Consider the following 26746-nt stretch of genomic DNA (forward strand, 5'->3'; position numbering starts at 1 on the left):
GTGGGAGGGTCAGAAGCATGGGTCCTGCGGCCTGAACACAGGCCTTGGGCGGGAAGCGGGGAGATGAGAGCTAATGCTCAGACAGACTTGCTGTGCCCGGTGCTGCCATGCTCTTTATGTGCATTGTGCTCACTGAATCTCCCGACTATGCTCTGAGGTTGACTCTATCTTGTCCCCATTTTACAGAAGAGAAAACGGAGGCTTAGAGGACGAGTCATGTGGCCAAGGGCCTGCAGGCAGTAGGGCAGAACTGGGCTCGCTCAGCCAGCCGCTCCCTGTCCCATCACCACGGTGCAAGTCCTGAAACCCCACATGGTCCAGAGCCGTGTTTGCTACAGTAGATGTTTGGACTTCCCCGAAGCCATGGAGGCCAGACCCAGGGGGAGAGCGGGTCTGTCCTTTGTTTTTAAAGATCCCTGTGGCTGACCAGCCAGAAATGGAGTGGAGGGGGCAGGACGAGGCCGTCTGCGTGCAGTATTGGTGATATGAACGATGCGGCCCAAGTTAAGGGCTTTTTCTTTGCCCTATGAAAGGTCTTTCATTCCTGTTTTCTAATCTCTCTGGGACCTGGGCCCAATGCACCTTAAAGGCAGTAGGTAAACCTAAAACACTTAAAAAATGTCAAACCTCATTAAACCCAGGCTTCTCTAATGAAAGCTGCTTAGCCCTGAGCCCTGCTTCGTCTCAGGTGCGAGTTATGAAAACTGCCAGGGAATTAACATGGAACCAAGTTGCCTTTTGTTTTGTTCTTCTCCGTTTCAGCCGAAAGCGCCCACCCGGCCTGAACAGGAAGAATGCATTCGCTGACAGTACCTTTTTTTTTAATCAAACAAAACACGTAGGTTGCTACCTAGATGTGGACAACTTTGTTAGCACCTCAAATGATCCTTCAACTCAGGTTTGATTGCCACTAAAAACTGTATTTACTTAAGACTGTATTTTCTATTGATGTACTTAAGTGCCTAAGTTGAGAAGTATTTAAGGTACTGGAAGTCAGACTAGTTTTGCTGGTATTTAGTAAAACAAAGGACAGGAATTTTCAGCACTTTCTTAAAGGCAGACATTTGACTTACGTGTCTAAATGTCTGCCCGAATCCACGCCTGGGGAAAGGGCCATCTGTTACCTGACTACCTGCTACTTTGCCAAGTTCATCATGGGTTCAGTAGACACGCTCAAGACCACTGCTTCCCCACCCCACCCGCTCCACGCACGTGCCCCTCTCCAGGCTCACACCACCTGTGGCAGTCTGCCCGGCACAGGCGGTGTCGTGTGATAATGGGGCCCTCAGCTCTGGAGCCAAACTCCTTGGGTTCGAAGCCTGGCTTTAGAGCAGCCAAGCTCCATAAACTTAAGCAAGTTACCTGTGACAGTTCTGAGGGTTCGACAAGGCAGGCCATGTGCTCAGCGTGGTGGGCTGCTGCTGCAGCTCTGCTTTGTCCGAGCAGATACGTCTCCTTTTGGGAAGAATACCTGCCCTCAGTGTGTTGATGAGTCAGTTATTGGTTAGCAGACGAGGACTTTAAATAATCATAAGTATGTTAAAGAAAACACAGGGCAAGGTGGGTAAAAAGGACAGAAAGGTAAGAATTGCATCAGAGACTTGAAATCTATAAAAAATAATCAAATGAGCATGTCATTGAAAACCATAACATCATAAAATAGTCTTTAGTCTGCAGATGAGTGAGGGTCTTCCCATCCTGAAATACCTATTTTCAACCTGTTGTGCTGTTTCTTCATCACATCTGTAACTGGTACTCTACCTTTGTGTTTGTATTTGTTCCCTACAAGTCATGCAGTGTGACTGGGAGTTAACGCAGGCCTCACGGCGAGGTCTTGGAAGGCCTGCTTGTGGGGGGGCTCTGGGCTGGAGCTGGAACTGGCTCTGGAGGCGCCCCTAGTTTTCAGGTAACTCTTTTGCCTGCTTGGGGCGCTGAATGCCTCCCTTCCTCTGGGAGTCTGGAATTTCCATAGCTACGGCTTTGGTCTTTGAGCCTCAGGCGGGCTTCCCTGGGCAGGCACTGCATGTGTAGGAGCCTCTGCGTGGGTTCCTTCAGCTTCCAGGTGCGTGGCTTCTCCCTGTTGATCCTGTGGAATATCCTTTCTCTGGTCCTCCAGCGAATCACTGAATGTGTGGGTAGCTGTGGGACCTGACAGTGTCCCTCCTTAACACCCTTTGTTGAAACTGCTCCCAAAAGGCTCATCTGCTCATTAACCCAGTAGTCTTTCTTCGTCCACAACATCTGTCAGTGATATTACTCCAGCTTTCCTCCTCCCCCTCCTGCGTTCATTCAGCAGACCTTGCCGAGTGCCTGTGGGCAACCGTGCTCTGGCACATCAGTGCGTGTTCCGAGCAGCACATGGTCTGCGGGGAAGACAGGAAGCAGATGGTTCACGCTGACGGAGTCCTGTGCTGTCGGCGGCATTAAAGGGGAGATGCGCTTCAGAACGGTGAGCGTGAGTCAGGAGGGAGGCCTGTGGAGGGAACATCACAGCAGGAGGAGGTCTGTTTGGATAAGAGCCAGAAGCAGTGCACCCAGCACAGAACAGCTCATGCAGATGTGTAAAAAGCCATTGGGCCCTGGCAGTGTGGCTCATTGGTTGGGTGTCATCTGTACACGGCGAGGTCTCCAGTGTGATTCCTAGTCATCCGATGCCCAGTAGGGGGCATGCAAGAGGCAGTCCCAGCAGCAGCATCTGCCCCCAGCAGCACCACCACCTCTGAGCTTGGTGACAGGCTCTGGGCCCGCTGGTGTCCATGAACAGTGCCTTTCTTCAGTTTTATTTTGAGTGTCAAATCCTCAACACTCACTTCTCCTGTTGTTCCTTGTGGAGCTTTACTTCCAGCTGGTGTGGAGCTCATTTTCTCTGCTGGGTAAAGGCATCTAAACGCTCCAGGCGGCAGTGACTGAGGGAGGATGCGGTGGGGACCCAGGGATCATCACTGAGTCACACACGGCCCTGCCGAAAGGCACAAAACGATGTGGGAAACATGGGTGGCACCAAAGAATTTATTGTAAATGTGGTGGCAAGTACAATGGGAACAATTGTCATTGAAAAGGAGCTAAAAATGACGCGTTGAAAGCTGTGCTTTTCCCGCCACCTCTGTCGTGGCGAGCACCAAGGTCTGCGTCCTGAGAACCTCCCGGGACAGTCCGTGTTCACATCACTTCACGGCTGTGTCTTCATCTGACATTTAAAGCAGTTAACCATGAACTTCAGTTTCAATTATTCTCTGTTTTTATCAATTCCGTAATGATCTGTAGAATCTTGTCATCTGAGTGGGAGAAAAACACCATGAGCAAATTCATCACTGGCTAGTTTTCCAATGTATCCACAGGTAAACCACAGGTATCCCTCATTAAAAAACGCCTTTACATTAAAATACAAAACAAACAGCAGCAATATTCACTATGAAACTACAGACGCCTATGTAACCTGTCGCCCTTCAAGTGCTGTTTTAACAATTGCCATGCTTGTGCTCAGGCCGGAAGAGACGATGCGATGCGCTCAGTCCTTCCAGAGGCGTCACTGACCACAGCTCCCTGAGACAAGGCTGCTAGCTGTTCCCTGGCTCAGCGCGGAAGCTCCCGTGTCTCCATGTTTATCCCAGGACCCCACACACAGGGAAGCCCCACAGAGGTGCCAATGGGAGTGACAGACCCGCTACACAAGGATCCACATTCCAGGGAACAAGACAGACAAGAGGCCACGGTATTTGCTAAGGTTCTGTTAAACAGCAGCTTCTCCGAGCAGCTGCTCTGATGTTGTGACTTCCGAAGACTCCCAACTGCTCTCTAGGTAGCTAAGGTGACCCTGCGCAGACTGAAATGCTCTATTCTACTAGACGCTTCAATACGAGAAGGCGCTAAGGCGCTGGGTTCGATGGCTGCAGTGGGAATTCTGATAACGGGGCCCAGGGCCTGCCAGTTAGGTTCCTGGGGAGCGGTTCTGGGGGGTTCAGAGGCATAAAAAACCACTCACTTGATACAAGGGGAATAGTTTACACGAGAGAATAATTAGGTTTGAACAACTGTTTATGAGTCAGATGGAATTCAGCATTAAATAAATTTTATTAAACTATTTTTAATCACCTGGAATTTAAGACTTCAATGTGCCACCCAGTGTACGCCGATACTTAAAAGTATACTGTTTCCTACCTACATTATAATCACACACTTACTTTCAAGGGACATCTTAGGATTTTCAAGCTTTTTTCTTAGAACAGAGTCAATGAGAACTCTCAGCTGCTTGAAAATGACGGCTATCTTTACAGGGGCCTGTTGGGAGGAAGTGATAAATTGGACAGAGTTAATCCTGGGAGTGTGAATGTGTTCACATAAATCAAGATAAGCACGTATACCTTCCGCTCTGCTCAGCACATCCTGACTAGCATAGAACATTATGGGAAAAACACAGGCAAACCACTTCCTGTGGCTAAACTATGCAAACTTCAGTTTCCTTGTTAAGTATCCATAAACTTGATGGAAATTTTAAAACAGCTTCACTGAGGCACAGTTTGCAAACCATCAAGGTTCACTCCGTTGAGTGTATTATTCCGTGATGTCGGGGAGCCCACCGCTGCGCCGCTGTCACCAGGGTCCCGCGGCAGGACATCCGCACCGCCTCGGCCTTGGCGAACACTGCACCCCCTTTCCAGGCTGCATTTACCATGTACTGGCCTCTCCGGTCTTAGACAAGCCGCTGCCTGGCACAGCACAGGAGAAGGTCGCTTAGTTTAAATGGGTCAGTGCTGATGGGGTCACGGAGAAATAACCTTATTGCTGGTAGCATTGGTAACCCTAGTTTTTCCAGAGAATGTGACAACACGCAGTGAAAGCCATGAACCTATCTCTTCATAGGGGGTGCAATGCAGCGGGAGGAGTGGGAGGCTGAGGGCCAGGCTCTGGTTTAAGTCTTCTCTACAGCACCATCGTGCCATGTGGGAGGTCCCTGACTTCTCCCTGAGCTCAGGTGCGGATCCTCAGGAAGGGAACTGGCAAGGCGAGGAGGCGTGCTCTCTGGGCGCAGCCACGTAAAGGCAACCAGTGAAGCGCACACCCAGCAACTGTAATCGTTACTGATGATAGGAGCAGTCTGTGACAGCAACAGAACCTGAGTTTCAAATTTAACAGATTTAAAACCAGACAGACAGGATAAAATAATCTTAAGTCAAATTATAGGAAAAAATGATGCAAATGCCAAAATTTAAAAACAAATCCACCTCAACGGCCCAGCGCGTTGGCGCAGGCGTACCTGGAAGCGGATCCAGCCGTCCACGGAGAGGAGCCGCTCGCGGTGCTGCACCTCGATGTCCCCGCCGAACAGCAGCACCGGGAAGGGGCTGATGAGCGTGGTCTCCCTCAGGTACACGCGGGCGTACCTGACCTGCACACGAGGGAGGAGGGAGCCGTCACAGCTCACACCAGCATCTATGCATCTGGTTCACATGAGCCCTTGTCTATAATGTGGGCACATTTTCAGTTATAAGTTTTGTGAAGCTGCATGTTTACATTCTCATGTGCATCCTTTGCCAACTGTATAGTAATCGCAATCACCCCTGTGCACTTAGCCCCTTAAAGACATTTTAACATTAACTGCAAGGCCGAGTTACAGGGCAGGCAAAAGTGGGTCTACAGCTGTGCGTACGCGAATCACAGGGCTTATTCTTGTTATTATTTATTACTTATCGTAGTGTTCTCCATTCAAACTGTAACCCTACCTTTGCTCCAGCCGTGTGCCTTGAATAAGTGCAACTATCAACCAGCAATTTTATAAGGCTAATGCTGTCAAACAATTAATAATGCAAAAATGAAATGATGATTAAGTTTCAATGTTCAGCTAATGCCATTGTTTTCCATTAAGGTCGATGATATGCTGGAAGTTGTTAAGCCAGTACTTGAAAATCTGGATCCTCGCTACTTGAACAAGCTTGGCTTCTGTCTTTATTTCACGTAGAAAAGATGATGATGATCATGTAGATCCTTAATGCTTTCTTTCATTAACGAATAAGAAATGAACAGCTCGAACAGCTTGACGTGAGAACCAAATGTCACACCCGTTGGGCACCCTCACTTGTTATGACTGACTTTCAGCATAGCGCCCTGCGTGCTGGCGTTCAGAACGAGCACCCACCTTCTCCTGGTACAGGAGCCACCCGTAGGTCTGCAGGTCCCGGTTCACGGAGGACGGGTGCACCTGCGCCTTGCCCTGGGCCGTCTCCACCACGCAGGCCAGCTTCTCGGTGACGTCCACGGACCTGGTGCAGAGGATCTTGCCCACGCTGTCCGAGAGCCCCGCGGCCAGCACCGCCTTCAGGAGGGCGACCTCTTGGAAGGAAAGGGTCTGGGTGGCCTTGCTTCCTTCCCAGCCGTTAGAGGTGGACGCCGAAAACCCTGCTGCCTTCACCAGCCTGATCAGCTCCTGCTTCACGTCCTAGATCAGTGTAGGTGGAAAAGAGACGCGATCAGACCTGATTAAAATAGAGACACTGCCAGATAACCTTGGAATTCACAGTCCTGTTTCCTATCAAAACTGGGAAGATGCGAGATGCTTTAGTTTACTGCAGCCCAGATTACATTAGAAAGATAAAAAGATCCTGGAAAGTCAAGGATCAATGAGTCATCTGTTACCACCACCCTGGGACCTGAGTCATAAAACACATGCATGTCCCCTTCACTAGTGATTTCCCTCCAATGCTCCCCCGTGAGGACGGTCACACAGAGAACAGGAGGGAGAAACCTAGAGGAGTCCGGACCCGAGACTGCAAAGGGCCTCTTCATTTGTCTCTGGGAACCTCACCTTCATTCCCTAAGAACTTCGACAAAGTTTATTGATGGCAACTTCATTTCATCTGCAGCTGTGACCTACCATCTTTTTCTACCTTTGATAGTCCAATCAGCTAAAATTCTACAGGAAGATGAGCACTTTTCAAAGCAAACAGGATACAAGTGATTAAAAGGTGACGTTTACATTGAGGATTTCCTTTTAGGTTTCCTGTTTGGGCCCAAGGGACTTTGCATCTAGGGAGGAAAGATCAACAGACAGCTGCGGTCCACGCAGCCCAGGTGGAGAAGAAAGGCTCTTGGAGGAAGGAGGCGGAGGCGTGGACGCAGACTCAGCAGTGCTGCGGGCTCCCGCACCGCGTCCCCAGCCTGGCTCGGAGGGGCTGTGGCTTCAGTTACCCCTTTCTCCGATCCGAGAAGGCTTCTTCCACGGAGGAAGTCCCTGCTATCACCCCTGAAGTGAGGTCATAAAAAGTGACTGCTCAGATTAATGGGAAGAAATGTTTTTCAACCGTTTACAGTACGAGCACAGAACAGAGGAACCAGGTGAGGCACACCCACAGGCTACTTTCAAGATACTTTTACGGCGATGGCACTAAACACCATTCCCCAAGGGCCAGGAACAAAAGGTAAGCGTGCGGAGCCCTGCCTGTCAGCATCACCTGTTTTTTCACTTTCACTGCACATGAGTCCTCTCTGTCCTCCCACACAGTCCAGCCTGAGCCTCTCTGCTGCTCTTTCCCAAGAGCAGACTGACACGCCTGCTCACAGCCAGGGCCCCGCACACGCTGCCCAGATGCCCTCCCATGGACAGCATCCCACACTGCAGCCAGGGAGCTGCTGACAGGCAGGGACATGTAAGAATTTCATTTCAAGGAGCCAGAGCTCTCAGGAAAGTGAATGCTTCCTAGCCCGGAGCATAAAATGCACGTCGTCCCCAAAACAAGGAAGCACAAAGTCTGCTTGGGCTGCGTGGCCAGGACTCGGGAAACCTGAAGGGGCGCCCTCTCACTGTCCGAAAAAGGGACAGTCTGATTAAAAAGCACCCACAGAGGCCCGGAGCACGGGAACCATGTAAGCCACCAGCTTCATGACCTCCATGAGAAGCAGCACTCCCTGATCACCAGGGGAAATGCTGGGAGCCGGCTCGTTACGGAAACTGCCAGGTGAGGGAGCAGCAAGCTTCACCCTCATGTCCCTGTACAAACGGTGCCTCAGGGCTTCCAGGAGTGGCTCAGGGGCAAGTGCCAGCTCTCTCCTAGGCATTTCTTCTGCCAAAACAAGCGGTCACTCAGCCACGCCCAGAGTTAGACCTGCGGGAGACTCACCTCCAGGGTGAGCAGGGACGTTCTGTTGAGAAAGTTCCTCCGGCAATAAGCCACTTCAGAGCGAGGGCCGCCTTCCTGCCGCGCTTTCTTCCACCTACACAACAAAACGACCAAGGGCACGTGTTTTCCTTGCAAACTCTCCTTCTCAGAGGTACTAATCAAAGCGTCTTTAAATCAGAATCATTTAAGAAGAGGAGGAGTCTTGCTTGTAGGAGCCACCAACTGTACTTAAGAATTTTGACCGCCCGGTTGCATGGCTCAGTGGTTAAGCCTTGACCTATGGACCAGAAGGTCACGGTTCAATTCCTGGTCAGGGCACATGCCCGGGTTGCAGGCACGATCCCCAGTGGGGGGCATGCAGGAGGCAGCCGATCAATGATTCTCATCATTGATGTTTCTATCTCTCTCTCCCTCTCCCTTCCTCTCTGAAATCAATAAAAATATATTAAAAAAAAATTTGACCAAAAGACATTGTTTTCTGTTTATGCATAACAATAAATTAATTTCAAATACAAGGTAATACACATATATTAATATGAAGTACATTGTTCTTAAATTTTTGAAAGGATTATAAAACTATGAATCTATAACATAACTAATTATACCTTGAAGGATGATATAACTAAAAATAAAACTTTAGAGATGGATTTAAATCCTTTTAATGAAAGGCTCAGGCAAATTTCTAGAAAGGAAATCGCCCAGGCTCGACAACACCCCGAGCAGCTTACCCTAGATACGCATTGTAGATGGTCAGGTGGTCGGAATTGGCCGTCGCCAACGCGGACTTCGCCAGGTCCGCTTCATCCTTCCTGCCGATGGGCGTGGTAAAGGGAGACTTCTCGGTCATGACTGCGGCGAGCGTGGCCTACAGAGAGCAGACCGGCGTCACAAAGGGAGGCCTCACAGCGGCCTGCGAAGGGGCACAGCTAACAGCCGCACTGCAAGTGCACGTGCCCTCTTTCCAGCACCCGCACGCCCTCCAATCCCACAGTCGCTGACACACGTTCATTTTAGCTGCTTTTGTTTCATTAGAAGGCATTAAAAAAAGTCACTGAACTTGTATGTAATCTCTGTGAGGCAGTATCACCAGAATCAGAGATAAAAGAAACGGAATGGTCGAGTGAGCTGTGGTCTGTCACAGTGAGAAGCAATCCCAGAATCACAGCTCAAACACCTCGACTTGAGCCTGCTGAGTGCCCCCTGCCTGCAACGCCCCTTAAATACAGGTGGGCAAAGCAGGTTGACAGCGGTTCCTATGGGAAACGGCACAATAATAAGTAACAACAAGAATAAACTCACAACCGTAAACCTACTTTTGCCCCGCCCTGTCCTTTGAGGATAACGGGGCTACAGGACAACCCGCTTGTTGCTGCAGCCCTCGGGTCGGCTATGGGCCCTCAGCACGATTCTGGTGAGTTCCCATCCCTGATCCTAGAGGAATGGGACGAGAGGAAGCCAGCTCCCTGTTCGGAGAGCAGCCTGGGTGTGCTGTCCAGGAGCGGCCCAGCGGAGAAAGCTGGAGAGCTGAAACTGCCCGGAGACAAAGGAGCCCAGAGTCCAACACAGGCACGAACCTGGTCAACTCAGGGGCAACTTGAGAACACAGAACTGTTGGCAATGCTGGTGCTAGGGTCACAGGCTGCACTTTAATCTACAAAGTGTGATGCCTGTGGCAGTGAAAGCACAGAGCCATAACCAGAAAGGGAAGGGAGACAGCTCCTGATTCTATGTAGGGAAGTTCAATGGGTCAGAACTCCCCAGAACTGTCGGACACAGTGGTTTTCACCTGGAGCACCGCATGGAGGTTTAAACGTTCTTAGGCACTGACCTTCCCCCACAGATGGTCCAATATAAACAGGACAACAGCCAACAACAGCCACGTGGGGGAATAAATCAAAACCCTACCCATCCTCCGTCAGGTCAGCACAGTACATTGGGTGCCGCAGGATTTAGTGATCACTCTGTATGTGCCAGGAGGTGAACAAGGCTGAGAACCACTGGTCTACGACAGATTCAATTAAATAAATACTTCCAGTGGGGTGTTTCACAGACAAAGTTTAGACAAGCCAAACCCATGTATAAAACAGTGCCTATAGCATGTGTAAGAGGATGGATAAGTATGTTTTCTTGTATGTAAGGTAAATATTAAAGTCTCATCAAGCCTGGTCAGTGTGGCTTAGCTGGTTGAGCATTGTCCCATGTACCAAGAGATCGGCGGCTCGATTCCCGGTCAGGGCACGGGCCTGGGTTTCGGGCTCCATCCCCAGGAGGGAATGTGCAGGAAGTAGTTGATCGATGACTCTCTCTCGTTGATGTTTCTATGTCTCTCTCCCTCCCCATCCCCCCCTCTAAAAATCAATAAAAACATATTTAAAAAATTATCATTAATCATTCAGACCTCCTGCATTTTAATGTCAGTACTGACATTCATAATTCAGTTAAAAATTATTCCCAAACTTCATGATTTCTCTGCCAAAATGATATTGAAAGTGAAGCAGCAGCGTCGTTTTTCTTACCACTGGGTCCAGGCAGCCGAATATGGCTCCGAAGATGAGCATCTTGCCAATCTTGACGTTCACGGGCAGAGCTGCGAGGTGCTGGCCCAAGGGAGTCAGTTTCGGCTCCGTCAGTTCACAAGCCCCAATTTTTCGGAGCAAGTTCATTGCGTTGCTGATGACTTGGAGCTGAGGAGGGTCTAAGGCTTTGGAGAGGAAATCTTCAGGAGAACCCAGATTGCACTTCTACAGATTGAAAACGAGCGACAGGGTTTACATGAGCCAAAGGTCAGACTGGAACTAACTGTGAGTTACGTGAAATTCTAAGAGAACAAATGCCTGAGTAAGGATACACTCCTCTTTTTTAATAACTGGCAGTGTGTGCGTGCGAGTTAACGGGTGGGCATGTGGAAGAGACCTTCCAGTCCATATTTTTAGTTTCTTCATTCCTGATTTTTATAGCAAAAAATTTAAGAACTAAAGGTATTACAGACCTTTCAGACTAGGAAGCCCTTGGTTTAGGTCAGGGTTTCTCAATGTCAGCCCTGTTGTTGTTCTGGGCCAGATCACTTCTGTTTTAGGGGCCTGTGCTGTGCACTGTAGGTTTAGCAGCATCGCTAACTTCTACCCACGAGATGCCCATAGCATGGCCTACTCTCCCCCGAGTCTGACAACCAAAAACGTCTGTGGACACAGCCAACTGTCCCCAGGTGAGAACGACTAGTGTAGGGTGTGAGGCTGTGTTTAATCCATATAGTACAAGGGCCTGTGGCAGAATTAAAGCACAGGGGCCTCTTTATGAAAAGGTGAGAGGGGGTTCATTTAAGCCAGTGGTTCTCAACCTTCTGGCCCTTTAAATACAGTTCCTCATGTTGTGACCCAACCATAAAATTATTTTCGTTGCTACTTCATTAACTGTAATGTTGCTACTGTTATGAATCGTAATGTAAATATCTGATATGCAGGATGGTCTTAGGCGCCCCGTGAAAGGGTCGCTCGACCCCAAAGGGGTCGCGACCCACAGGTTGAGAACCGCTGATTTAAGCAGAACATCTGGAGCAACACAAGGAAGATAAGTTTAGGTCTTCATTTCTTTTCTAGAAGGCGGTGAAGAGTAAAAAACGGATCTGCGTTCCTGAGGGATTACCATAATATGAAGACATAATTCCTCCAAAGGCACACGTAAGATTTCAGGGACGGAATACTCCATAAAGCCTTCAAACCTGAAAAATAAAACCACAGCCATCACTTCCCGTCACTGGCCACGCGCTGCCCCGACCTGCAAGTCTCCACCTCCAGGGCTGGGCCGCACGTACCTCTCTCGCGTGTACATCCGGAAGCAGAACCCGTCGCGCACCCGCCCGGCTCTGCCCTGGCGCTGCAGAGCGCTCGCCTTACTGACAAAGGTCTCCACCAAAGAGCTCATCTGGCTGCTCTCGTGGTACCTAAAGAAATGCGTGTGGTTGAGGAAATGTATGTGGATAATTGACTTAAGTAAAATCTGAAAAAGCCAAAATATTTGACTCTTAAAATTAAGTTGAAGATAGGCTAAAACATGTCCATTATCATTGTGGACCAATATTTTCCAACTTATGTTTCATATTTACACAATTTAACAAGCATCACATACTAAATCTCATACGACCTAATTAAAACTCGGCACAAGAGGAAACCCTGCTAATTTACCCTTTCCCAAATTAACCTGACCATGGAATACTTTCTCTTTTAGTGGAATGTCTATTAATTATGCACAAGAATTATTTGAAGTTTGAGAAATGAAATTGTGAACATAATTCACCTTACTTTTCACAAGATATAGTTAAACCCTGAAAATACTTCCTCTACAGCTTAAAAATCAAGGGCTCTCTCTCTCTCTTTTTAAATATATTTTTATTGATTTCAGAAAGGAAGGGAGAGGAAGAAATAGAAACATCAATGATGAGAGGGAATCGTTGATTGGCTGCCTCCTGCACGCCCCCCACTGGGGACCGAGCCTGTAACCCGGGCATGTGCCCTGACCGGAATTGAACCCAGGACCTTTGAGTCCACAGGCCGACGCTCTATACACTGAGCCAAACGGGCCAGGGCTCAAGGGCTCCCTTTGTGCTGGATAGTCACACCCTTTCCAAGCAGTGCCACAGCTCCTACCCGAGGGACAGTGTCTACAGGGTCCCAGGCTGCTGAGGGTCTCAAGTAGAGTCTGATGAAGAGTCAGCACAGGTTGCTTTTGTGCCACTCGCTGACCCAGGCGCTTTCAACCCTGAGATTGTCCTTCCCCACTCACACCTGAGGAAGCTGACGGTTACTACTGATGGTTACGTTACTGGCTCAGACTGTAGAGCAAAGATTTAAGTCTGTTATTCCAAAACCCAGGTTCTTTTTTATATTCCCACAGATAGTGCTTTCGTTTAACAATTTATTTTACAAACACACATTTACAAAAATGCATGTTCTGAAAATTTTCTAAAAGGAGCAGCCCACTGGCTACTTATGGGAAAACCCATGACATGAAGTTTGACATCGGCTCTCAGACATTTTAGTTTCCCCGTTTGCTTCGGCAGAATCAGGACATCTGGAACTACCCTCTATGATTCTGTGACTTCTGCTAAGAACTCAAGAGCCGCAAACTCTTTTCCGGTGAAAAGTGTTTGGCTTTGGGGAAGTCCAACTTACTTATTTTCTTTTGTTCTTCCAGTGTCGATGACAAACACCACATCTGGAATTGTGATGCCTGTCTCTGCAATATTTGTTGCTAAAACAATCTGAAAATAAATAAAAAGCCAAATATTTAGTAACAACTTCAGCAATGTGCTATAATGTAAACCACTTTAGAGTCTGAACGGATGAATTTAAAAAGGGAATTTCAACTTTATAAAAATTCACAATCTATTACTGTGTAATTTTAATTTGCTCTAATTATAATTAGTCTCACCACCTCAGTTTGATAATTAAGTTACACATTCTAATTCTTCAAAAGTCCCCTTCCCTTAATTCTAGCTAGTCCTCTGAGAAATGCCATGCGCCGAATGGGAAACTGGTCAGAGCAGCTGGGTGACCGAGGGCTCTCTAACGGGCTCTGAGAACTCCAGGGTCGACGGCTGCACTCCTGTTGAGGAGAAAGCGAGGCCCAGAGTGTTGCCAAAGGCCACAGACAGGGAGCAGTTCAGTGACCAGCCAGGCCCCGCACACAGAACCAGGCTCCTCCTGGAGCGCTGGGTCCCCACAGGCCCTACCCTGTGCTCCTTCCCCTGACGAGGGGTTCAACATCTGGAAAACTCCCTCTGCCGCATCTCTCAACATTCAGAGCCCCAACGAGACACAGTGAAAGTGCTGAGACTCCACCCAACCTAATGGTCTATGTATTATAAAAAAATCCGTGTGAATAGCCTAGAAAACAACCAAGAATTCTCCCTGGACTCCTAGAGCTCCTGACACCCAACATCCTTCATGATGCCTTCTTGGGGGGAAAGCAGTGATTTTCCTTCTCACAGGCAACACCCATGCCATATTATTCAACCACCATGCCTCCTACAAGTCCTGTCCCTTCAGTAACACATGATGTACACTGAGTGGCCGGATTATTATGACCGCCCCATCAGTACTTCATTGACACTTCCAAAAATACTGAATATTGAAAATTTCCTAAGCAAATACTCTCAAGGTTTTATTATCACTATTATTTTCATTGTTCTGATGGGGGGGTCATAATAATCTGGCCGCTCAGTGTAAATGTTCCAACACTCTAATTTTCATTGGGTTCACGTCTGCGTGGGTTCAGCCGCGGAGCCTGGAGTCTGCCGTGCACGGTCAGACTCCGAGGGAGGGCACACACACGTGCGGATTGGACTTTACCTTCCTGACTCCCGGAGGAGGGAGTGTGAACGCCGAGGCCTGGTCGTGGGTGGAAAGGATGGAGTGCAGAGCTATCACTTTATATCTGAAAGTGAAAATCACAGTTCTTAGCAGGAGCCTCTCTTTAGAAGACACTGCAAAGAATAACAACATTCACTTGCACATTGGAGGCAACTTTAACATTTTTACTATGAAAGGTTTTAGACACACACAAAAGTCTGGATAATGGTAAATGAAACCCATGTAGTCATCAGAGAGAAAACATTTACTAGGAATGAATGATGTGGAACACAGGGTTCCCAGGACTTTTAAGTGTCCTGATGTTCATGTGGAAAGCATGACGGCAGCAATACGTGTGTGTGGGCGAGGAAGTGCAACCCTGGTGGGGTGGGTCCTGCACACCCAGGCGGCTGGGGAGGGAGGCGGTCAGCATCCTATTCTTACCCACAGAACTCCCTCCGCTTAATCATATTAAATGTAGAAATTCTACCTAAAACTTTTTGTAGATGAAATACTGTAATAGTGATGTTACACAAAAACACACTTGCTTCCCATGGACAGCTTCAGCTCTGATCAGGAGTTTTACTGCATGGAACGTTTTTCTATTTTAAAACCACCAGGAACAGAGTAAAGATCTGCAGTTACCGTCCAGAAGAAAACCTCCTGTCAGCCGACAGCAGGTCGTACAGCTGCTGAATGTGGGCGAGGCCGGGCAAGAAGATGAGCACTGCTCCTTCCACATTCCTGAACTGGGGACTTCCGTCTGTGATTTTGAAAGATACAATATTCAAAAGAAGAAGAAAGATGAACAGCATGTAAGATATTAATGAAATGCCTCCATTAACAGAAGAAGTTTTATCAAAACAAATGGAGACCCCTGAGAAATCGGTTCGGACCTAAATACGCAAGAAGCTCCAAGACGAGGTCCAGGTTGATCTTGTGAGGGTTCATGTAGAGGAGCGCGTGCTGCGTGCGGCTGCTGTACTTCTGGTAAAAGGGACTTAAGCCAGCACCTGCTCCCGTCTGAACTGGGATGTATTCCTAAGAGGAACACAATCAGAAAAAGACGGACAAAATATTAAGTATTATTGTAAGACAAAGGAGGAGGAAGACTGGCATTTTTCTCATTACCGCCATTATAGTTTACACCCGCCTCATCCTTTCTAGATATTACTGTGGTTGCCGAGGTCCAGTCACCTCTTTTGAATACCTTTAATCTTCTGAGTCTTTAGTTTCTAATTTCTATCTGAAGCTTTAGGGAATGATTTTAGTTTTTCGCTTTCTTGGTTTATCTGCTTAATTGAGAGAGAAAGTAACTCTGTGCTTTCCTCAGACGGGTAATGTATGAAATATCATGGATACAATGAAAACATGGAGAACAGTACCACTGGCCAAAGGCAGGATAACTTAGCTCTGTGGCATTTCCAAAAACATGTTTGAAACTAGCTCTCCAGGGAGAACTGTGCTAGCCCTGGGCAGCTTCACTACAGAGCTCGCCCAGCTCACGCCAGGACACGGGCTGCCAGGAAACCGCCAGCCAGGACCCCGTCTGCCTCATCCTAACCACCTGGGGGGGTTCAGGGGAAGAAGAGAAAATCATTACATGTTTACTCCTCAGTAACGGATCAATGCTCTGAGATAAGAAGTTCCCTCTGACTTTTATGGTCCTTGATTTTTTCATGTGTTCCACTGTGGCCCATAACAGTGGAAGAAGACAAAATAACATAAACCAAAAACTAGACTCTATGAAACAAAGATGAAATAAATGGCCTTTAAAATTTGCTTTTAATCATTTCTGTTCCTCTTCTACCAAATTGTACTGGAATTCTCTGTGCCAGCATGATTTTAAAACTCTCCTGGCAGGTTATGTTCTAGATAGCATTATCAGATGTCTTTCAGAATGTTTTCTTTACCGGCCAGTGTGGCTCAATTGGTTGAGCACCCTCCCAAACAGCAAGAGGTTGTGAGCTCCATTCCTGGTCAGGGAATATACCGAGGTTGAGGGTTCGGTCTCCAGTTGGGGGCGCATATGAGAGGCAACCTATCAGTGTTTCTCTCTCTCTCTTTCTCTCCCTTCCTCTCTCTAAAATCAATAAATATATCCTCAGGTGAGGATTAAAAACAAAAAGTTTTCATTTTACCTGATATTTTTTTATTTCCCCTGCTTTGCTTGTAACATTAATGGTTATTTCTTCCTCCTCCTCCAGAAATTTCTGACAATATTCTGAGTCTTTCTCCAGTACAAAGCCTGTTTCTTCTATTATATCTTCAAGATGAAAAACCTGCAGAGATTAAAGCATATAAATGGTGAACTCAAATTCATTTCAGGAAAGATCATTTTAAAGAGAACAAGGGGATTGTTCTCTTTGAATATCACTAAATGCTAACTTAGAATTGTGCCGCCCAGCACAGCCAGGTTCAGTGAGCCTGAGAGGGGGGTGAAGGATTAAGAAAAGACAGACAAGAGAATGAAGCTGGGGCTGGGTGGGACGCTGCACTCTTCTGATGGAGAGACAGCGCTATGGCCTGCAAGCCGAGTCTTTATTTTATAGCCAGATTCCATGAGGCAAAGCAAGGTCGTGGTCAAGATGTTTACAACATTCTCGTGGGTTTCAAATCTACTCAATTACATGCACCTGATCAAGCTTTGTTTATTTGCTGCACCTCCTGTAGCCCATATCACCCAGTCACGTGGGACCACAGGTTTGGACCATAATCTGTCCAAACACGGTAGCCCAGAGGTTCTCAACCTTGGCTGCACATTAGAATCACCTGAGAATCTTTTTACAATCCTGATTTCTGGGCCTCAATCAGGATTTTAAAAAGATTCCTAGGTGATTCTAATGTGCGGCCAAGGTTGAGAACCACTGCTGTAGCCGCTCTCCACATCAAATATTATGAGAAACACTTTTTCTGTATTATTTGGGAATGAGGAACTTCGCTGGTAGCAACGCGTCTGTCCCCAGAAGTCTCAGGACAAGTTACAGGAGGTGTATACTTTCTGCACGTGAGCACGGATGAAGAACAGGCAGCAAGGAAGCTTCGAGCCCCCCTAAATCTGAGAGGTGGGTGAGGAGGGGCTCCTTACTGACCAGCAGCCACCTGGCTCTGCACGTGACGGTGGGGTCTGAGGTGTTTTGTCTGTTTCTCAGGTGTGTCTTCCAGCAGATCCTCCCGAGTCAGGGCAGCAGCCACCTGACCCCCCAGCCCCCCACCCCCCCGGCCCTCTAGACTTGCAGCACCTAGGAACTCCTCTGTCTCAGCCTCGGGCCCATCTGCTGGGTCCTCCCTGATGGGAACGAGGTTGCTGTTCACACACGCAGGCTGCAGGGGACTCACCTCCACAGGATAGCTTCGCCCTGAGATTCTGAGGATGGGGCAGTGAGTAAAGTAGGTGGAGAACTTCTCGCTGTCGACCGTGGCGCTCATGAGGATCAAGTGCAGGTCAGAGCGCTTCTGTAAAATCTCCTTCAGGATTACCAGTAAGAAGTCGGACTGGACGCTTCTTTCATGAACCTGGTAAAAAGGGAATAAAAACTAATCACATATAAGGCCTAGTAAGAGGCTAAATAAACCAGGCACTCAAGTTGAAAAGTTAACCAACACTGAAGTGCAGTCAGTACATGTGAGGGAGAGACGCTGTGTGTTGCAAGTCAGTCACTCGCTAACACCGGAGCCCGCGAAGGTCAGCACCGAGTGACCCTCAGCTGCGGCACGAAGACTCCAGCTTAGCGGATGGCCTGCAAGCCCGTGATGAGTTAGGGCATCTCCAAATTTCACTTAGAGGCAGGTGACTCCTGGAGTTCTGCCACTAACAGAACACTGTACTGTCGCCACCAACACAAGACACAGAGTCTGTCCACTTTCTAGAAAAAGGGGAGTCGGATTAGTAGGAATCTCACAGGGTCTCTATCAGCTGTCCAAGAAAAGATGTTTATGCCCTACCAACGGCTGTGTGACCCTGCACAGTTGTTTAACCTCTGCCTCGATTCCTGAATGGTAAAATAGGGAGAATACACCTACATTGGACAGCTGGAGGGTAAACGGATTTACATATGTGAAGTCCTTAGAACAGCATCCAGCACGCAAATGTTGTATTTACTAAATAAACCAACACAAGACATTTGTTAGAGAAAATTAAACAATTATATGTAAAGTGTCTGGCATTTATATACACAAGGAAAATGTTGGCTAGTATTAATTACAAATAGAATCTTTTTAATAAAAAATGTTTAGAATTTACATGATGACAGAACCTACTCACCTCATCTACAATCACGTGAGAGACACTGGTTAGGAGACCATCTTCTTGAAGCTTCCTGAGCAAAACACCTGTTGTACAGTAGAGCAGCCGGGTAGACTCACTGGCCCGAGATTCCATCCGGATCTGATATCCACACAAAGAATTCTGAAGGGAGCACACAGGCGAGTTAGTCTCACGGGACCTGCCTGGGAGCGCGGGCTAGACAGGGAGGCACAGGCTGACCTGCTCCTACGGAGCCTCCGAGTACATCAACTCAGTGCAGCTGGTTATCAAAATTGTTTTCCCCGGTCTTCAGGCTCAGACGACTGCGACATTGGTTTTGTTCATTTTAAACAAGCAAAACCTTTGTTGTTTTCAGTGTTGAGACAAAAAGCTGCTCTGCCTCGAGTACCATGATTATGATAATTTCTTATTAAATTATCTGGGAGCAAAGTATCGAGGCACGAAGGGACAGAAGCTAGAGCCGCCCGCCCATCCGGTCTGCTCTTCTGTCAGATTCCCGAAAAGCTGCGCCAGGAGGAGCAGCCCATCACACGGGGTGACCGAGGGGTCCTGCACTCACGTCTGTCCCCCCACTTTCTCCTCACTTCCTCAGACATCCCTGTTTTTTTTTTTTAATATATATTTTTTATTGATTTCAGAGAGGAAGGGAAAGGGAGAGAGATAGAAACATCAATGATGAGAGAGAATCATTGATTGGCTGCCTCCTGCACGCCCCCCGCTGGGGATCGAGCCTGCAACCTGGGCATGTGCCCTTGACTGGAATCGAACCCAGGACCCTTCAGTCCACAGGCTGACGCTCCATCCACTGAGCCAAACCAGGTGGGGCAGACATCCCTGTTTTATTTGAGTACTTGTCTGTCATTCCCTCGTGTAAGTTCCTTTTAAGACAAACTGTCTTTCCTCCTCTTACATTCCATGAGAGAAACCCAATCTGCTACATGGAAATGTTTCATGCAGGGGCGCCTATCGTAACGACAGAGATGGAAAGGTTAAATAGCATCTCTAGGAAGAACAATTCAAAGTAGAATTAAGCTGAGTTACGTGAACTTGGGGTTCATATTTGGTTCTAACCAGCTTTCCTGGCTCCTGTATTTAGCAGTCACTCTAGGTAGGGTTTGTCTGCTGGTGAGGCAAGATGCACAATAGATACTGAAGCACTTTTTCTTTTCTTTTTTTAAATTCAGGGTTTGAAAAGAGTCTAGAATTTTCTTCTACATTATTTTTCCCTTTTGCTCATTGGAAATAATTAAAGAAAACCATTCAGGAATCCATGCACAGAAAAGACCTGCAAACAGTTGAGATGTACGCTACTAGCGTCAAATTTGTATTTGTCTATAGTCTTTGAAAGTTCAATTTAGTATGCAACATATCTGAACATTTAATTGTTAAACGGAATATGTTTTCCTTCGATAGGAGAATTTTAACGACGGAATCGCTAATAATCCTCTTCACGTGAAGGAGAGTGGCAATGTCACATCCATCCAACGTGACAGGGCCTGAGGTGTGCCAGAGACCAACCTATAGCAGTCACCCTCAGCCGGAGCAGTTCCCCTGGGGTCCCCAGGGCAAAGGTGCGTCAGGAGCGTCACCGTTCACGAGGTGGCGGTGGGCAGCTTACCCTTCCTCCAGGTCCACTGTCGCAGCCCAGTTCGTCACACACTCTGGTGGCTAAGCTCACTGCGGAGATGCGGCGGGGCTGGGTGCAGACAATGTTGCACTTCCTGGTCCCCGGCTCGTGGAGAAGCAGGTCCTCCAGAAGGAAATGCGGCACCTGAGTGCTCTTGCCGCTCCCCGTGTCCCCGGCCACCACCACCACCCGGTGCCTCTTCAGGGTCTCCACGATCGCGCTCCTGTGCTTGAACACGGGCAGCTGCTGCCTCTCCCTCAGAAGGCCCTGGTACTTCGGTGTGCTCTGAAACTTCCTAAAGAGGTTCCTAGCAGGTTCCAAATCTTCTGCCTTTTCTGACTCCAAGGACAATGCAGAAAAATCCTCGTCAGAAACTAAATTTTCCCAGGATTCCTCAGCGTCTTCAGAGCTCTCTCTCTTATCCTCGGAATGCTCCTGCTGCTGCTGCAGCTGCAGCTGCTGCTTCACTTTATTCAGAAGTTTGGCGATAAAAAGGTCCCGGGGCTTGTTGGTCTCCATTTTATTTAACTCCTCCTTTTTCTTTTCTGCATCGCTCCATTCTAGCCAGACCGCTCGGTAGGTTGGAGGAAGTAACTGGTGAACTGACTGTAAGAAGAAACAGCAGCATTACTTTCACTAACGATGGCTACCAGAACCCAATCGGTTAGGACGTAGGACAGCTACCTTCCCCCTAACATGTAATTTGTCTCTTACACTAGTTACTACTTTAATGTAAAATGCACATGCATATGATGCAAATGAATAAACAGCATGTAGTCAAGCTTCTAAACTTACTAGCAGTGTGACCTCGGGCAAATGGCCTAACCTTGCTGTGTCTGTTTCTCTGTCAGTAAGTGGGCACACCCCGAGGTAAACTTCAGTTAACACGTTGGGCGCCCAGCCTGTTTTGTCTTCTGGACGGAACGATAGTGTCAGTCTCCGGTGACTGACTGGGCGCTAACGTGTTAATACATGTAAAGTGCTTATTCCTGGAACACAATAAGCTACTGATCAGATGTGTCTTACTTATCCTGAGAGCTGCTACAGAAACACACAGGTGACCAATAACGCATTTCTAACAGCCCCGCGAGACGCCGCAGCGTATGACACCACAGGTGGAAGCCCTTTAAGTGAACCACAGGTGGGCTCTGCGTTACCCCAACACTGTGCTACCAGGAGCTCACAGTCGTCTCTACAACACGGACACTCGCTTCTATCAATTACCCTGACCTCGTGGAACCTTATTTTGCAAAGTAAGGGAAATAAAAGCATTAAGAACGTTACTGACAAAATGGAAAGAACTACTGTTCGGAGTTCCGCTTACTCCGTGTCTGAATTTTCAGTGGCTCTAATCTCCCATGAAGAAAGGTATACACACCTATTAGAACAGGAAATGGGGACAGTCCCCCGAGAGCTCAGAGGCACTTCCTTCAGTACCACTTCATTCTCACCCTTCCTTAGACTGCAGCGTAAACTTGGTAGAAACCAATGTCTATAATACGTTCAAGTTGAGAGACGATGTAACACTAAAGAGAAACTCTTTAACAATTCTTAATTCACCCCCTAGCACAATGACTTTTATTCTGTAAATTAGCTTGGCTTGAACATCTGGGTCAATCAAATGTCTCAGAGTCTCTGGTCTAGAAGAGAAAGACCAAGCTATGTATGTTTAAGGGTGAGAGAAAGTAAAAATTATGAATAAGCAGAAGTGAGGATGAGTCAGAAGCAGCAGTCAGTAAAGAGAAAACTGGCCCAGAGGCCAAAATCCAACACGCACTGCCGTGCACACGCAGACATGGTTTTCTGTAGACAAATTCCGGCACGGCCGTCCCGCTCACCTGCCCTTTCACCAGGCGGTAAAGAGCCAAGGTGGCCCCCAGGTGCTGAGCTTGCATGCCATCCTCCGTCAGGATCGTAGGGCAAACCACCAGCACGTCGTCTTCAGACCTGATCACCCGCACCCTGCAAAGAAGCCAAAGAAATCCCCACAGAGCTGACAAAGTAGAAACAGTCAGAGCTCCATTCACCTGCACTCCAGTTTACACTAACGGTTTAAATTTCACATTTCCGCAGACTGTACTTGAGACTGATAAGCACCGTCAAGCTGAGCTTGGAATCAGAGAGCTGCTTAAATGTCGACTCAACTCCTAAGAAACAAAAATGACTTTCATCTTCAGTTCTTCTAACGTTCGTTCAGGAACCAAAACACACACCTGCATTTCCAGTACCGACCGACGGGAACTTTCTCGAAGGCAGGGTTCGGGCTCTTGGGCAGGTTCTTCCGGACCCAGTCGATGAGGAACTGTTTGGGCGACTTTCCCGTCCAGCTCCGAGCAGTGTAGTCAAAATTCCTCACATCCTGAGCTGCTTTCTTTTTCTCTGAAATGACAAAGATTGGTTTGTAAAGCAACGACACAGTGTGGGCAAAGCAGCTGTACAGTGGTTCCTACGAGAAAGAGATGGTTATGATTCTTACGACCGATTCATTAACTCTGTGTCTCGAGTACCCACGACCATAACCCTACTTTTGCTCCACCCTGTATACAATCTTGAGTGATCAAGGTCCCCTCACCTTTGGAAACAGACTTTCAGAAGTAAACAGGTGAAGAAAGGACACAGAGAAAGGCTGTACGGAAACCTGCTGATGGAGAGAATGAATGAAATCTGACTTGTTAAAAAAAACTACCGAGTAACTTATTCATTCTTGTACTCTCCCTGTGATGAATTTTTTAGGGTATCTGAATTCCAATGTTTGGTACACTACCACACAGGAAGTATCATCTTTTGAAAAAATAGAAATCAGATGTCATTTCTCTGCTTAACAGCTGCCACCAACGCCCTCCATGGCTTCACGCCGCGAATAAAATAAAGTGCACGTTGTTCACACTCCCCCAAGCCCTCCGTGGTCTGCCGACAGCAGCTCACATGCTGCCGTCAAGTCCGCAGATGCTCTAAGCCCGCCGGGCCCATCAGCGGCCACAGGCGGCCGAGTTTAAATGAACTAAAACGTAAAAGTTCAGTTTCTCGGTTGTGCCAGTCACTTTCAAAGACTCACCCCTCATGTTTGGCCAGCAGCACCCGCCCTGAGAGCGCAGACACCGAACGTCCCCAGCACAGAGTGTTCTGCTGAGCAGGGCGGCGCCTAGCTCCCCTCCACCCGCTTCCCAGGTGCCAGGTCTCAGGGCGAGGGCTCCTCATCCAAACCAGGCCCCTCGCCCCCACCATCGTCAGAGGCCGGCTTCCTTTCGGTGACAGCTCACATCCCCACTTGCAGTTACCTCCTCGCTCAGGCATTTAAAGCTTCCCTCCCCCAGAGACTGGACACCTGAGGAGGGCAGAAAGTAATTATTCTTTATTTTTATATATTTTATGGATTTCAGAGAGGAAGGGAGGGAGAGAGAAACATCAATGATGAGAGAATCACGGATCAGCTGCCTCCTGCACGCCCCACACTGGGGAGCGAGCCTGCAACCCAGGCATGTGCCCTGACTGGGAATGAACCCTCACCTCCTGATTCACAGGTCGACGCTCAACCACTCAGCCACACCGGCTGGGCAAGACTAGTTATTTTGTTAACAACTGTCCAGATAGAACCTGACATTGTCAACAATAAGGACTCAGTAAATATGTGTGGAAAGAGTATATACTTAAAAGAACTGAGAATGTAGAGGGGCACGACTGACTATATTACAGACTGATAAATAGAAGACTGGCTCTCTCAGCAACTTACCAGGCCCTCAGAAGCACACGGTGCGCACGCCTGGGGACAGGGCTGGAATCAGGGAAGGTTGAGAGAAGAGGTTTGAGTTGAGCTGTTTGAGTTAAGCTGTGAAGCGAGGGAAAGGTTGGCAAAGTAGGGGCTGTAGGATGAGCAAAGCCGCGGAGCCGGCAACGTGTGTTTTTTTAAAAATATGTTTTATTGGTTTTTTACAGAGAGGAAGGGAGAGGGATAGAGAGTTAGAAACATGGATGAGAGAGAAACATCGATCAGCTGCCTCCTGCACACTCCCTACTGGGGATGTGCCCGCAACCAAGGTACATGCCCTTGACCGGAATCGAACCCGGGACCCTTGAGTCCGCAGGCCGATGCTCTATCCACTGAGCCAAACCGGTTAGGGCAACGTGTGTTCTTAAGAAGGACGTGGCTGTACGTGGCCTGACGTGGAAGGAGACTGTGGCAGATGGCAAAGGGGTTTCAATGACATGAGAAAGGGTTTGCACTTGCCACTGACGAAAGGTTTTCAAGAGGATCCCACTTAGCTCTGTGTGATGGGGAGAGAATTCTGCAGGAGTTTGGAAGATAAACTGGAGAGGGATGAGGCTGAAGCAAATATTTCTAATTACAAAATGCTACACAAGTAAGTTATCAAAATCATTGTAATTTCTTTTTCTTTTTCAATCCTCACCCTAGGAATGAGGATATTTTTTCCATTGATTTTTAGAGAGTCAAAGGGAGGGGGAGGAGAGAGAGAGAGAGAGACATCGATAGGTTGCCTCCCATTCTCGCCCCGACCGGGGCCAGGGATTGAACCTGTAACCTTGACCAGGAATCAAACCCGAGATTCTTGGGTCCATGGGCTGGCGTTCTAACCACTGAGCAAAGGCCAGGCAGTAACGGAATTTCTTAGTTGTGTATTCCCTGACATTTTACTAGTTAGAAATACACCCAGCACGCCTTCTCTTCCTTTTACCTTTCTCTTCTTCAGTAGCAGCTGTAGACTTTTCAAATAAATTCAAGTTCAAAGCACTTTCCCCTTCTGTGGCTACAGGAGGCTTTTTCCTTTCATTCTGTTGAGGTGAAATCTTTATGGCTGGATTGAATACTGGATGGTCTTCTAGAGTTTCCATTTCTACCAAGAAAACACATGCTGCTCAGTTCCATGATTTGTTTCTTATGCCCTTCTACTGTGCAAGATGGTTTACAAAACCCTCTTTGTCCCTGTAGCCAACTGCTCAGCACTTCCTACTAGGAACTGCTAACATTTTTAAAATAAGCTGTTTAACAGATGTAGGAGCCTGGGGAAATTTGCATTAGAAACAAGCGCTGGTGGAAGTGTATGCACCCTCCTTGAGTGGAGGTGGCGTTCTAGGCACGGTACATCATTCACAAATGGTGGCTGCAGGCCACATCCAGCCTGTCGGCCCTGAGCTGAGAAGAATTTTATATATAATTACACATATATATGTATATATTTTAAATGTATTTTTATTGATTTCAGAGAGGAAGGGAGAGGGAGAGAGATAGAAACATCAATGATGAGAGAGAGTCATGGATCGGCTGCCTCCTGCACGCCCCCTACTGGGGATCGAGCCCACAATCAGGGCATGTGCCCTTGACCGGAATCAAACCTGGGACCCTTCAGTCCACAGGCCGACGCTCTAGCCACTGAGCCAAACTGGCCAGGGAGATTTTTATATTTTTAACGGGATGAAAAGATAAAGAGAAGATGTATTTGGTGACGTGAAAACTGTATGAAATTCATGTTTCAGTGTCTGTGTGTGAAGTTTTATAGGAACACAGTGATTTGCTCGTGTCCTGTCCCTCCTTGGCTTGGGTAGCAAAGAGCAGACATCGGAAGAGGAAGCCGCCTCCGCCCAGCAAGGCCAGTAATGCACAGACATTTACACATCGAAGAACTTAAGAGTGTTTACCTCTTTGGAATTTCCTTATTTTTTCTTGCGCTTCCTTTTGCCCTTGCTTGTTTTTTTCCAGTTTACAGGCAGCTGCTTGCTCCTTCGCATCCAGAAGTTTTGCTGCCAGGTGTAAGTACCTTTCATTCTGCTCCGAGCAGGTGAGGAGCAGAAAGTAAAGAGAAGAGCAGGATCACTTATCTCCGGTCAGTTGGCTACAGAAAGACCTGTCAGCTGGGCCCTGGCCGGTGTGGCTCAGTGGTTAGAATGTTGGCCCCTGGAGTGAAGGGTTTTGGGTTTGATTTGGACAAGGGCACCTACCCAGTTTGTAGGTTTGACCCCTGGGCCCCAGTCGGGGTGCGTGCGGGAGGCAACCAATCAATGTATCTCTCTCACATTGAAGTTTCTGTCTCTTCCCCACTCTGTCACTCTCTCTAAAAAAATTAATGGAAAAAAAATTATCCTTGGGTGAGGATTAACAAAAAACAACAACAAAAAACCCTGTCATCTTTGATATTACTCTTCGATCCAGCAAATCTACTTTCAGGAATTTTTCATAGAGAAATAATACAAATGTGCAGACTTGCAGGTACACAGATGTTTACTGTGGTACTGACTGAAAAGGGAATTAGAAATCAAGTGTGGCCCCAGCCGGTTTGGCTCATTGATAGAGCATTGGCCTGTGGACTGAAAGGTCCCTGGTTCAATTTCGGTCAGGGGCACATGCCCGGGTTGCGGGCTTGATCCTCAGTGGGGGGCGTGC

At 47.8% G+C, this 26746-nt stretch overlaps 1 protein-coding gene across 1 annotated transcript in view; it reads right to left on the reverse strand.

Annotated features, from left to right (window-relative positions):
* Positions 1 to 1565: 1565 nt before the first annotated feature.
* Positions 1566 to 26746, reverse strand: part of DHX29 (DEAH (Asp-Glu-Ala-His) box polypeptide 29) — a 34909-nt gene continuing 9728 nt past the window's right edge. The window contains exons 7-27 of the mRNA XM_005874166.2: positions 26005 to 26131; positions 25044 to 25202; positions 22566 to 22731; positions 22191 to 22314; positions 20344 to 20958; positions 18723 to 18866; positions 17798 to 17974; positions 16600 to 16740; positions 15355 to 15499; positions 15104 to 15221; positions 14459 to 14543; positions 13280 to 13368; positions 11923 to 12051; positions 11754 to 11829; positions 10628 to 10852; positions 8840 to 8976; positions 8112 to 8205; positions 6134 to 6433; positions 5255 to 5386; positions 4182 to 4278; positions 1566 to 3275 (exon numbers count right to left, since the gene is read on the reverse strand). Of these exons, the coding sequence (XP_005874228.1) occupies positions 3223 to 3275; positions 4182 to 4278; positions 5255 to 5386; positions 6134 to 6433; positions 8112 to 8205; positions 8840 to 8976; positions 10628 to 10852; positions 11754 to 11829; positions 11923 to 12051; positions 13280 to 13368; positions 14459 to 14543; positions 15104 to 15221; positions 15355 to 15499; positions 16600 to 16740; positions 17798 to 17974; positions 18723 to 18866; positions 20344 to 20958; positions 22191 to 22314; positions 22566 to 22731; positions 25044 to 25202; positions 26005 to 26131 (3333 nt within the window). The 3' untranslated portion in view covers positions 1566 to 3222. The remainder of the gene's footprint in view (positions 3276 to 4181; positions 4279 to 5254; positions 5387 to 6133; positions 6434 to 8111; positions 8206 to 8839; positions 8977 to 10627; positions 10853 to 11753; positions 11830 to 11922; positions 12052 to 13279; positions 13369 to 14458; positions 14544 to 15103; positions 15222 to 15354; positions 15500 to 16599; positions 16741 to 17797; positions 17975 to 18722; positions 18867 to 20343; positions 20959 to 22190; positions 22315 to 22565; positions 22732 to 25043; positions 25203 to 26004; positions 26132 to 26746) is intronic.

Source organism: Myotis brandtii, unplaced genomic scaffold, assembly GCF_000412655.1.
Source record: "Myotis brandtii unplaced genomic scaffold, ASM41265v1 scaffold426, whole genome shotgun sequence".
Taxonomy (NCBI): domain Eukaryota; kingdom Metazoa; phylum Chordata; class Mammalia; order Chiroptera; family Vespertilionidae; genus Myotis; species Myotis brandtii.